This window comes from Phoenix dactylifera, chromosome 1 (genome assembly GCF_009389715.1).
Source record: "Phoenix dactylifera cultivar Barhee BC4 chromosome 1, palm_55x_up_171113_PBpolish2nd_filt_p, whole genome shotgun sequence".
Lineage (NCBI taxonomy): Eukaryota > Viridiplantae > Streptophyta > Magnoliopsida > Arecales > Arecaceae > Phoenix > Phoenix dactylifera.
The window spans coordinates 35,883,284-35,897,085 of NC_052392.1; the positions used below are offsets into that span (position 1 = coordinate 35,883,284).

General features: G+C 42.0%; 1 protein-coding gene across 1 annotated transcript; it reads right to left on the reverse strand.

Annotated features, from left to right (window-relative positions):
* Window positions 1–2,632: 2,632 nt before the first annotated feature.
* LOC103696036 lies at window positions 2,633–3,682 on the reverse strand. Its single transcript, XM_008777536.3, has one exon. It carries the CDS (start codon window positions 3,565–3,567, stop codon window positions 2,995–2,997), a length of 573 nt encoding a protein of 190 aa, XP_008775758.1. The 5' UTR covers window positions 3,568–3,682; the 3' UTR covers window positions 2,633–2,994.
* Window positions 3,683–13,802: the final 10,120 nt, after the last annotated feature.

The following is a 13,802-nucleotide window of genomic DNA, read 5'->3' on the forward strand; positions in this document are numbered from 1 at the left end:
CGTGGTCAGCCAAGGTCCGAAAACCGGGCGCTACAGGCCGCACTCCATCTTTCTTCCCAACGAGCCTATAATTTACTGAAAAACCACAATACTACACTACAACAATTTGAAGGGCGACCCCCCTTCCTGTGCGGGCTCCGGGGCAGCACTGGCATAAGCCCCCCATCCGACCCCCCAATCCTCCGCCATCTCACAGGTGCCGACCCGCTTCTCCTCAGGCGGGCCTGGGGGAACTTGCACGCCCCCTCCCCGTGGTCGATCCGGCCGCATCGGAAACAGACCGCCGGCAGGCTTTCATTAGTTTCATAAACGAAGGCCTGCCAGAACTTCTCCGGCGAACCTTGGACGAATACCCCTGGCTTCAATGGCTGCCTCGCGTCCAGCTCCACTTGGACCCTCACAAAGTCCAACCTGCGTCGCTGCTTAGTGCATCCGTCCACCACGACCAGCCTGCCGGCCGCCGCGATGATCTCCAGAACCGACTCCGGCTCCCAGTACTCCACTGGCAGCCGTGGGAGGCAGACCCAAGCTGTTGCCCTACTCACCTTCTTCACCCCAGCAATGAAGTCCAGTTGCCATCTTTCCACTGCGAAGAGCTGCCCACCGACTACCCACGGGCCTCTCGACAGTGGCGCCTCCCGAACTTCTTCACACTTGAATCTAAGGATGACATGATTGTCCGCCATCGGGAGAGCCTCGGGGTCATAATTGAGCTCCCCCCTCGATCGGAACTCCCCCGGCCACCCAATCCACAGGCACCCTCCTTCCCATGCTCTGCAGGATCACTGCGGTGGAGCTCCAGGCCTGCCTAGCTTTCTCTAACCTCTCCGGCGGAATCACCACCACCTCAGGGAACAATTTTTGAACCTCCTCCAGTTCCTCATGAAAGATGTTGAAGCTGGTCCAAGCGGTCTATCGGGGCCGCACTCTAGTTACCTCTGCCCATGACTGACCGGTGGCATTCATCCCTAGGGACCGGTGTACCACGTCGGCCCCTGGCGTGACGTCGCCAATCTTCTCCTTTCTCGATCTACGATCACCCATGCATTCACCCTACGAGTGTTCGACGAAATGCCTCGCTCGCTCTCCTTAACCAGCTCTGCTTTCAACTTTTCAAGGGTGAGAAAAGTTTTTCCCCTTTTTATTTTATTTTACCTTTTGTAACGAGTCTCGTGCCCCTCATATGTATCATTTCATGTCATGCACTCTTGTTGATTTTGTCACCGGATTTCAAACGTTTCACGAGACCAGGACATACAAAGGCCATGTGTCACTTCTGTGGGGAATTAGCAATGGCCAGGCTCTTTTTAATCCTTTAACAAAGACATCTCGCTTCCCAATTTCTCCAAACCTATTAATGGCGATTTGTTTGTTTTCGACTGGTCCAAAAGGGCACGACGCTTGAACGAAGCAAGTTTAATATAGGGTCGGCGGACTGAAGGAAAGAAAAAAATAATAAAAAAATAAAAAATATTTTATTTTTGATTGAAGTTTTTTTAAAAAAATTGATGAAATTTTTTTTTATATTTCATAAAAAACCTACCTCCCATATTTTATAAACTCGTATGGTCCGGTTGAAAATTAAGATAATTTTTTTAAAAAATATTATTAAATTTTTCAATAAAATATAATAATTTTTTTTATTTGTTAAAGTATAACAAATATTTCACATATTTTTTAAAAAAATAAATATTCAACTAAATATAAATAATTTTATAATATATCAATTTTTTAGTCAAATAAATATATAAAAATTATTTTTCAAAAATCAATTTTTTAAAAAAATGTTATAATAATTTTTTTTCCACCAACTAAATGAATCCACCATGTTTCGAAGCAGTCCTGCTTCAAAGCCTCTGTAATTAGTTGTAACAGCCTGTTCCACTGGATTCCAGTAACTGAGGTGAATCCCATAAACTCAATTGGTCTTCTTGGATCAACACTGGAGCCCCATTCCTTTGCCGGACCAAACTTCGGTTCCGTCTCCACTTTTTCTTTGCTTTTAATCATGCTCTGCTCTCTGTGATGTACGAGTCCCACCAACTGCCATCTGGTTCCCCATTTTAAATTATTATTTTTGATCTTCAGAGTATTTACTTTCATATTTCTTTAATTAATTAATTAAATATCTTGTATTGGGTCTAATACTCTAGTAGTCCCGAACTCCTGATGAATGATGATGATCAGGTTCCGTGAACCAGCCCGGCCTTAACGGGACATAATTAATTATTGGGAGCAAAAATATATTAATAAATAACTTAATTAATTATTATTTTAATATAAAAAGGGGAAAAATATTCGGACCGGGCCCACGTTTCTCGTATTCCAGAGTAAAACCCGGCGCCGATGCCGGCGATTCCTCCAAGGCTCCAACCCATTTCTACGACCAAACAGACAAAAACGAAATAAATTAAAATCAAAATAAATGAATAAATGAAAAAAAAAACGTACCGACGACGATGACGGCATATACACGACGGGCGACGGACGACGGACGACGGACGACGGAATCGATACGACGGCTGCCACACGCCAAACGGAGACGGGAAATTTCAACGGAACGGGAAGAACGTATGCTCTCGCTGCTGCAGAGAATCGTTTCATTCACAAGTCACAACACCTTATGGCTTAATTTAAATTAATCCATAAATTAAAGAATTAATTAGTTTTATAGTGTCAGCTGTTCCAGTCCAGTTCGGATGTGAAATACTCGTTCAAAAGCCATCAACGGCTGTCAAAAGTTCAGATACACATCTGTCTCCGTCTGTCCTTTACAGGAAAAAAAGAAAAAAATAAAATAAAATCCCCCCATCTTCTTTTTTTTTCATGCACGAGTTCCTGAGATCGGGAAACCTCCGATCGGATTCTGTCGCCGCCGGCGAAGCCGATATCGAGAAAAGAGGAGAAAAGATTATAAAATATGATACCGTTTTTCCTTTTCTGATTAACGAAGCTGCTTTGGTTCGAGATCCAGACCTACGAGGGGGGTTTAGATCAGAGATCGTCGGCCTTGGACATGACGGAGAGGCGACTGGACCGCGGCTGGAACGCCGCCCGCCGCCGCTGCTGGTGGGAAGAGGGGCGGATGAGTGCGGTGAGCGCCCGCTTCACCCATTCCCCCTCCACGGTCCCGATCCGGACGAGCGAGTTCGCCATCGCGGATCGCCGCGCGTTGAGCCGGTTCGACGACGACGAGACGGCGCTGTGGCTGTGTTGGAGCTGGCCGAGGCCCTTGTGGAGGCTGCACCGGAAGGAGCCCGGGTGGGTGGTGGGGGAGCACATGCACGTCCGGCGCTGGGGGACGGAGGAGGTGATGGGGCGCGGGGAGCGGTGGTCTGCGAAGGCGAGGGAGCGGCCGGGGGAGGTGGGGCGGTGGCGGTCGAAGGAGAAGCGGACGGAGGGGACGGGAGACGGGGGGGCGCCGACGAGGTTGACACGGGTGGGGGAGGAGGGCCGGTGGTGGTGGAAGAAGGTGGAGGAGCTGGAGGAGATAACGGCCATGCCGCCGGCGGAGGCGGAGGGGAAGCGTCCAGACGGCGACTTCGATCTTCTCGAGGTGGTTCCCATTAGGTACTCAGAGAGAGAAACTTCAAATTTTTTCACCAAAAAGAGGAATTGGGAGAGCAGAGGAGTGGGGAAGAAGGGGGCTTAGGAGGCTAGTTGGGCAAACCGACCTCGCCTCGAGCGTGGTATTTATAGGGGAGTTTGACGCGGAGAAGGGAGGGCAGATGGGGTAAATAAGGGGATCGTTGGGGGCGATGATAGGATAGTCGGACCGGCCGTTGGGTTGTCGGTTAGCTAACTAGGGTTTGGGTTTTGGATAGAGTCGGGTAAACAGATCATTGGGGGCTCCGCGAGGCCGCCACGCAGTCGGACGGCAGTGCAATGGCTCTTCTTTTGTGAGTTAATTACAAGAATGTCCTCAACTCGTTTTGCCGGTATTTACGACGTGCCATTTTCTTGACGAAATTATCCTTGACCTTTTATCCTACGACTTGTCGAGTAACTTTACCCACGGTACGGTGATACCATCTTTTCTCTGCTCATCCTACTCCAGATGCAGCCAAGAGGATCAAAAGTAATAATTTGATATAACTGTAGAGAGAAAAGGCATCCTACCTTTGTTGCCGATCATTCCGGGACCATCTGGATGGAGAAAATGGAGTTGCCTAATACTCTCCGCAATCTGTTGTTTTTTAATTTTTTTAATTATATCCGTATACATTATATATGATATTTTTATTTTTAGCAAAAAAAAAAGACATCCTGATCTGTCGAAAGGATTCTTCCAAAATGTTGTGCTGCATAGAAGATGACCTAATAAGATCTTTCATTATATTGTCAGATTATTGAAATATAAATAACTGATTTTATTGGGTGTTATTCTATTATCAAGGTACTTGTTTGCCAATTTTCCTAGTTATATAATCAACATAGGATTTTCAAAAATTTCAGCTGAGTGCTAATTGAAAGATGTTATATTAACAAATAAAATAAGTAATTATTTGGTGACACTGCATCCTTCTAGCTTTAGCCTTATCATTTCGGGAGCAAGAGGGATTCTTGAATTCTTGTTGGTGGTGTCTTGATGCAATATCCAATTCTTTTGGTGAGCAAATGTACATGGTTAAATATTCAATTATCCTTCCATTTCCCATGTCTAGATCAAATGAAGAAAGGCAAAAAAGGGTTACAAATGAACATGAGTCAAGCAGACTCTAGAATTTGTTAGACCCACTTGCAAATCTACACATGTCAAGTTGGGTTTAAGGGATTGTAGGTCTAACCTACTTTTTTGCACCATTACTACTTGCTCTGAATTAGCCTCTTTCTTTCATTGGTGGGATTCCTTCTTAAATTACTTGGTAAACCAAACAAAGATTTTTACTAACTTGGTAAATGAGCACGATGGAAAAAAAAGAAAGTCATATCAGATTTTTGGGAAACACATCCCAATATATAATATATCATTTCCCTTTCGTAAATGCAAATTCAATCACTAGAATTAAATTGCAATTCTTTTTCTTTCTTAAGAAAAATCTGCAACCTTAATGCAGTTTTTATCTAATCTTATAAAAATTTAAATTAACAAATAAAAGTAACTGGTATTACCTAAAGTCTCCTATTTCTCAATCCACCTTCTGGATGTGAAAATCATCCCATATACTTACCTCAATCTAGTTAGCCCTAAGATAAAGTGGATAAGTTGCGAGCTAGATATTCTCTAAAAAATTGAGTTTAGAACTGGGATTTCTGAAAGAAACACAAAGATATAATGCATGGTAAACCATGTTCAGATTGGTTTTTATGTTGTGTTTGGTAGCGACTTCAGCTCTTTACTTAGAATAGCTCATGGAGAATACCTAGATAACTAATGCAATATATACATTAAATATTATGGGTTTGCTTTATTTTTTATTTTTAGTAATTTTAAAATAGTTCAATTTTCACCATCCGACCAAAAAAGGAGAAAGAAAAGAAAGTCGGTTAGTAATTTTAGAGGATGAGAGAGAGAAAGAGATAGAGGTGGCCGTAGTAATTTTGCCTTTCTTACATTTTTTTTCTGGCTCTTTAGGCTGTGCTTATATCTAGTATGGATGCGCTACGGATGTATAAGAAGAAGAAAGAAGGAAAAGAAGAAGAAAAAACAAAAAAGAAGAAAGAAAGAGAGAGAGAAAGAAAGAAAGTAAGAAAGAAAGGAAGAGGGGTTGTAAGTCTTTTAACAAATCTGAAGTCGTCTATCCCCGGGTAAAAAGGCAAAGGAATCGTGAATAGGGGAAGTAATTAAAAAGAGGCGGCCGTTAGAAAAAGAGTTGGAAAGTCTTTTAACAAATCCGAACTTGTCTATTCCCGTGTAAAAAGGCAAAGGAATCGTGAACAGGGGAAGTGATGAAAAGACGTTTCCTCTAGTTCTTTGTATGAACTATATCCAAGACCGAAAAAATAAAACAAAATAAAAAAAAAAAACTAGAATCCGCAGAGAATAAAGCAATTCCTAAACCAAAAGTATATAATATTTTTTTTATTAATTATAGAGATCTATACAGGTATATAATTAGTTTTGCATCAAATATATATTATATAGATTTTGAATATTTATATAGAACTAAAAAATGTGAATAATATCTACCTACTAATCTTTTAAAATAAAATTTTGAACTATGAGATAATTCATTTTCTTACAATTTTGAGAGTATAATTGGATCACTTATTAGTATTCTTCAAAGGAATCTTCATAGTATTTTTGTTCTTTCAGTTCCATTTATATAAGTAAGGAAGAGGAGGGATGATCTATAGCCCAGCTTGCTCCTGAATAAAAGAAGAAGCAAAAAATTATTTAAAAAAAGGTTAAAAAAAGAATAACTAAACATATGCCTTAATTTTTGGAGCCAATATTTTTCTCACATATGGGAATAGAAAAGTTTGCGCATCTATTTTTTGTTTATTTATGTTGGAAGTCTAATTTTTAACCGGTACATCAAGGAAAAGAATGCCCTTACTTTAAATCTCTGCCTTTAAACTAATGTGAAACAACCAAGAAAAACCTCGAAGCAAGAGATACTAGAGACCATATCAAATGAGCATTATAGTGACAACCAGAATAACAGAAGGCATCTAATATTCAGTATCAGATAATACAAATGCTTCATTAGCATATAAAAGATGTAGCTAAATAAACATCAAGGTGTTACTAAATTCTTCTGGAATAATTTAAATAACTAACAAGCGGACTCTTGAATAATTCAAAGAAAAAATATATCTCCAAGTGATACATGGTTTTCACCAAGAACTAGATTATAGTTTTCAAAAATAAATGCAGTATACTTCTAGGTTTTTGGTTGAGTTCTTCTTTTCGGACCTAGAGATTTTGAGGTCAGGCTCTATCCTCTTTTTTTTTTTTTTTTTTTTTTTTGCTATGGCGGGTTTATCATACAATATGTGTACGAATACATCTAATAAAATTAAAAAATACTAGTTCACGGAGTGCCCAAGGCAGCTTTTCTTTTTCTTGGCTCAGCACAGATAGGCCTAATAATGAGAAACAAGTACCTCATAGCTGTCAATTAATATTTTAGAGCTTTGTGCAAAACTATGGTTTGCAAACATAACCTAATACTCCACATATATCATTATATAATTAAATTATCTAATCTGCCACCTTATTTAATTCCAGTGTCCCATTAACAGGTGGCCTGCCAATGCCGCCGCATCACATGATATGTCCCAAATCGGTGGGTTTCGTAGCCCATTGGAAATAGAGATTCCTTGGATTCTACTCTCCATGCTCGTTTATGGATAGGTAAGGGCGGTTTTTATCAGTTTGAGGGGTTGGTGTGAAGTGGGTTGGGCAATCCCCCTAGTTCCGTGAGAGCTGTGACAAAGAAGAGGTCACAGTCCACTGTCTCAGCTAAAAAAAACAAAACTAATTAAAAAATATTATTTACTTTTTTTAGTTTTATATAAATATTTAAAATTTTTTCGACTGATAATCATTATAGTGCTAAATATATGTATGCAAAGATTCTTACATACTCCTTCCATTTAAGCGGTCGAGTCAAAAGTCTGAATTCATTCAAATTCAATGCACGACGATAAGCCCGTAGTCAATCCAAATAATTATGTATTGTAGTATCTTTTGATTTATATAGATTATAGACCGGATCTATTTTGATACTATTTTTAGATCATTCAATAGATTTTATTAAAAAACTATATATTTCTTTATCTCAATAATAATAATTTTTAAGCAATATTAAAGATTCATCGTGGACAACATAAAAGTCAAATTTTTAGGAGGTATCGATCAACCATGCTAAGAATTGTTGGCCAATTATAATAAATCCTTTATATCTCAGAATTACATATGATAAGTTTAATTGGTTGAAGGGGGACAGCTATATGTTCAGCTTACTATTATATATATGATCTGCATAATCCCAGCTGGTTCACATGACAACCTTAAGCTCGGGACCCACAAATTACAATCCTTGGCGTACCTAGGGTCTAGGAATTTCCAAGATCACAAATTGTGGAGGATTTCAAATTCTGAGCAAGGAGAGTCTTGTAGATGAGAGCGTGCTTGGATGATAAGTAATGCAATTTGACATCTTTACGGAAGAAACAGAAACAATGGTCAAATGTCTAATCGCACCAAGTCAAAGTCGATCCACTCATGGTTTGTCATACCAGTCTGAATCGGATAGTATGAAGCATACTGTACAGTACTGATGCGATACTAGTATCCGGTACGGATGGTGTACCGATACTTGGTACAACGAAAAAATCTCATACAATATCGTATCGACATAATCATAGAATGGCATTGGTACGGAATGTGGTACCGAAATGACAAACCTTATATCTACTTGATTTCAAGAAGCCTTGGTGATAAGTTAGTTTACTAAGAAGCTTCTGAAGTGGTCACACTAGCTTCAAAGCCAATACCAAGGCTTCTGGCGGCTGTTATTCACAAACAACATCAAAATAGGCAGGGACGTGCTAAATGTAACATTTTTGTTTTGTTGATGTCAGGTGTCATAATATTTCACTATGGTTTTATGTGCCATATGAGAGCTAAAATCATAGCCATGTATAATGGCATACCGAGTATTTGGTTTGCATTCTGCGAAAGTGAAAGAGAGCCACCAAGGTGGTAGCCTAGTGGTACTGGGCAGAAATTCTAACCTTAAGGTCCCAAGTTCGAATCGCTGCGGCGACGATTAAATTGTGGACCGGAGCTCACTACTTTGGCCACTGCTTGGACTTGAGGTATAGGACCGCTCTTGAACCGCTAGTAGCCGGGGTGGTGCCGGGTGTGACGTACTCACACTTGGAACTCGAGCCAGAGCCTAGAGGGGTAGCTGAGCCGGGCCCATGGGTGGGGAGGGTATGAGTAAAACCGGTCGAGGTGCCCAACACACGGCCATTTCTGCCCGCATCGAACATTTTCCTGGCGGGGCGGGGGCCCAGTGGGGGCTGCTACGCGGGGTTGGGCTTGTCCCTTCCTCCCCCCTACCTCTTTTCTTAAGCAAAAAAAAAAAAAAAAAAAAAAAAAGTGAAAGAGAAAAGAAAGAAAGAAATGGGTATATTGACTATATATATTTGATGTTTTAATTGGCTTTTCATGTTCCCAAAGAGCCAAAGGGGAAAGCCTTCTTGGATGGGTCTTATCATAGCAAGTAATGGAGCACTCTCTTGGTCTCTTTGGCCGACAATATTGGCGGTGTCACGAGGACGAGCTAAAGCTTCTAGTCTTCTTTTCGTCAGCGTGAGTCTCTCCTAGAGGTGATCACGGGCCTTCTGGCCCGTCCAGCCCGCCCGGCCCGGCCCGAAAATTTTCGGGCTTGGGCATTGAAAAAGCGCCCATGGGTCGGGCCTGGGCAGGAAAAGCGGCCCGACCAAAAAAATCGGGCCGGGCCTGGAAACTTTTAAAAATGGCCCGGTTCGGCCCGGCCCGACCATAAAACATTAATATAATATATTAAATTTTTTTTTTTGAGAAACCCTAGACTAAAGTCCTAAACCAAACCCACCCACCCACCCCCCTCGCTAAGAGCCGCCGCACCCCTCCCCTTCCCTCGCAGAGAGCCGCCGCACCCCTCCCCCTCGCTGAGAGCCGCCGCACCCCCCCTCCCTCGCTGAGAGCCGCCGCACCCCCCCTCCTTCCCTCGCTGAGAGCCGCCGCACCCCCCCCCCCTCGCTGAGAGCCGCCGCACCCCCCCTCCCTCGCTGAGAGCCGCCGCACCAGGAGGAGCAGCGAGCAACGATAGCGGTCGACGACAACGACGAGGCGGTGATCGCCGCGCTCCGCGCCTCCCGCTCCAACATCGTCTCCATTCTCCGTGCCTCCGCCCGCAAGGACAAAGGCCTCGCCGCCGTGGACGCCCGCCTCTCCCTCGGCCTCGACGCCCGCCTCTCCCTCGGCCTCGACGCCCGCATCAACCGCGCCGTCCCCCCTTATCTCGACTTCGTCGACTGCGTGGACCGCCTCCGCGAGACCATCGCCGCCGTGACGGCCGGGTGCGAGCCGGCAGTCCTCCTTCTCTTCGAGCTCGATCCCGGCTACGAGGTGCAGGATGGAAGAGAGAGAGAGAGAGAGAGAGAGAGAGAGAGAGAGGTGGGGGGGGGAGGGAGGTGGGTGTCGGGTCGGGCCTGTCGGGTCGGGTGTCGGGTCGGGCCTCTCGGGTCGGGCCCGTCGGGTCGGGCCTCTCGGGTCGGGCCTGGGACCAGATTTATAAGGTTGGGTCGGGCCTGGACAAAAATTTAAGCCCGACAGTCGGGCCGGGCCGGGTCTGAACATAGCCATCGGGCCTAATTTCTGCTGTCGAGCCCGGCCCGAGCCCGGTTTTGATCAGCTCTAGTCTCTCCCAACCACCCAATTTAAATGCATGGGAGCCCCCACCAAATTCTTTGGGTGCATACCCTTTGCTCTTCCATAGGCATTTGTGCCGGTTCGTCCTCATATTCCATGACTTTTCCCCAAGCTGGTCCATTCCTTTTTTTTTGCTGAAAGGTTAGGTGTATAATCTAAATGCATTGCATTACTATCCATGGTGATTTCAGAGGATCTAATTGCTCATTACCTCAAAGTCTTGGTAAGACAGCATAACTCTTCTCCATTCTATTCTATATTGGACTAGATTAACCCCATGAAGAAATTATTAGGTGGATCACGTATGGTAGACCTAGGGTGACATAAATCCACATAATAATTTCATCCTAAGATGAAATGAATACTCCTAGGATGATATCATCCTAGGTCCACTATGGACCCCATCCACTTAATAATTTCTCAACCCCATGGGCATTTTTTCCTGTGCATAAGTTTGGACGAGTGCAGGATAAGTCCATCACCCATTGGACCATCCGATTATCCAATATAATGTCAGCCACAACCACTATGTTTTATATGCACAAGGTGCATAACAAACCACAAGTTTCTTAACCATGGAAATTATGGACTTGTCAAGTTTCACATTCTCATAAGCTACAAATTATCCATGGTTAAGAAATAATCCAGTGAGATGACTGGAATGGTACGTACCCTATGAAAAATCCTTTATATAATGAACTTTGGAACACTATGAAATATCTTTTAACTGAAATGAAAATTTTGTTTGTGGTTAAAAAGTAGAACACCAACTCAATGTTACACGACCATCTCTTAACATACCATTACAATGTCTCACAAATATCATACCTCGATCGTTAGAAAAACCCTTTATCTTTGGCTTTTACCATTTCCCATGGTAGAATCACTCTTGGGCAAACTAAAGACTGTTTGGTTCTCCAAAAATGACATAGCAAGAATTTGAATAACCCCTTGCTCAACAAGAACTAGAAGATCATGATAACTTCATGATGACAATTCTATTGATAATATATTAAATTCCTATTAAAGTGCTCATAGTTTTGAGTCCCACATCCAGTGTAAGTCATACAATAAACAATCATTAAGAAATATTCAAGTGCTACCTGTTTCAAGTGGAAATTTTCAATGCTACTTTCAGTTTATGCGTAGAAATCTTCCAGTGGGCTCCCTGTGTGCTACCAGCTTCACTCTAGTATACCTCCATGCTGCAGCTTACAGCCTCAGTCGTTGACAAAGAGGCAGATGATAAGGGCATAGACGCTCATATGCATGCATTAAGAATATTTCAATGCTCATAAGAACGTCATCTTCGAACTCTATTCCTATTCTTATCTATTTATCTCTTTGATCTCTCTTATTTTCTATCCTATATCCCCAATGTTTACGTATAAATAAACGAGTTCTCACTAATGGATAGCGAAAGCCATGTTTTTTAATGTTGTACAAGAAATGGAGCCATCCTAGCAACCCCCCTCAAGCATTATCCTTCCTTTTCAAGGGATAGAAACCTAGCTTCCTTCCAAGTTTCAACTCATTAGCCCTCCAATTGTTCCACATGGTTAGGTTCCGAACCTCCGGTACTCACGGCAATGGTGAGGGGAGCGGATACCCGGTCCCACGTGGCGGGGTCATGGATAAGGCTATGGACAGCGATATCCAGGATAAGATCGACCGCTTTAACATCGAAGACCCAGACAGCTGATGTCGCTCCACACGTGATGACATACGCGACTAGACGGCGTACAAGCTCCAGCTGGTACCGTGGATGGATATCTGCAGGATTTCATATCAGCTGTTCTACATTGAATAAGATATCCCAAGAAATCAGATGGGATATAGTTGCACCGTGGTGATTCCTCCTGAACTAGTATTGGTGAGAGAATAATTGCACCTTTTATCCTTGTTGGATGTCTGCTGTTGGAACGTTTTAGAAGTGGATATGCATGGACTCATGGAGTAAGTGGGATAGCGCATGTTGTGCTCCAGGGTTAAATGGTTAGGTTGCATGTGAGGTTAAACCATGCCTGCTCTATTCACAATGCTGGTCTGGATTAATTTGTATTGTTTTTGGTATATACAGTTCTGGACTATATGTGGATCCTTGATGAATAAAAATGTAATTATTCAGAGCATGATATCGATTAGAACTAGCCAACAAGTTTCGTGTTCGTTGGTTTGCATCCTTCTTATTTCTTAGCACATGCATATTGGAAGAAATATCTATGTCTGAGCCTGCAATGTATATGAGATTCGACGGTGTCTGCTAAAAGATAATAACATTTGAATCATAGAGGTACAGGTTCATGCATGTGGTTGGTTTTAAATAGGAGTTCAAACCAAAATAGTATCTAATCTAATCTGGTCTAAACAAAACTGTATAATTGTCCTGTTTAGAATGGATAGAATGATTTGACAAAAGTAAGATTGATAATCATTTATAGTTAAAAATGTTATTTACAAACAATAGTGAAACTCTTGTAAACTAATACTACAATTTGGGAAAGAGGGAAGGGGTGGGGGAGAGGGAGAGGGAGAGGGAGAGAGAGAGATGTCCTCCCTACAAAGCCTACATGAAAATGATGCAATGCAGGATTAAGTACATAAAATTTTTGGTCATTAAGCCCTAATCAATAAACAAACAAGAACGGCTGAGTATTAGTTTTTTTTCTCCCCCTTCATTTTCACATATTTTCATGCCTATGATGCTCTGTTCTCAACCATTGTTTTGATTGATTAATGGCACCAAAGATACACCATAAACAAGTTGGATAACCTTGCAAGTCATACATATGAAACATTGACAATTCCCCTGATTAACTAATTTATCAAATTGGGTTATAGGTCATTTATCTCAATGATGTCACTACTCAAACATCAAGTGGAACTAATTAATAACATATTTTCTGGAAACATAACCAACAAGTCTTAAGTGTGTGGGTTAGTTTTACGAAAATTCTACAGCCTTCTGCTCTTAAAAGATCTTTTCTGATAAGGAAAACTAAGGATATACACTCGTTTTCCAAAAAAATTGTGAATTATTAATTAATGGATGCTACTAATTAATCAAGTGAAGCTTAGAGATTAACATGAAGATTTTGTATTATAAAGACTTGAAGCCATCACATTTAGGGTTACAATTAGTTAGGTGTGCAAGATGTTATTTTCAAAGATCAAATAGATTCTCTGCATAACCTTTTCCTTCTAGTATTCCTTACTCCTTAGAGAGGAAACTATCATTGGGTACCCAAACTTAAAAAAAAAGAACCCATTATCCCATAGAACAAAGCTCCAGTAGAAGACTTAAGAGGGCTACAGCCAAAGTTTTATTCCATAAAAAATTAGATCCTATATATCCACAATTCAACCAGGTGTTTGTTGCCTTTGCACCAAGGTTGCAAGTGGGTTGGATAGGGATACACAAAATCCAAAT

Bases quoted from the DNA above. Each gene is read 5' to 3' on its own strand.
- LOC103696036 (XM_008777536.3), bottom strand. From the start codon at position 3,567: ATGGGAACCACCTCGAGAAGATCGAAGTCGCCGTCTGGACGCTTCCCC.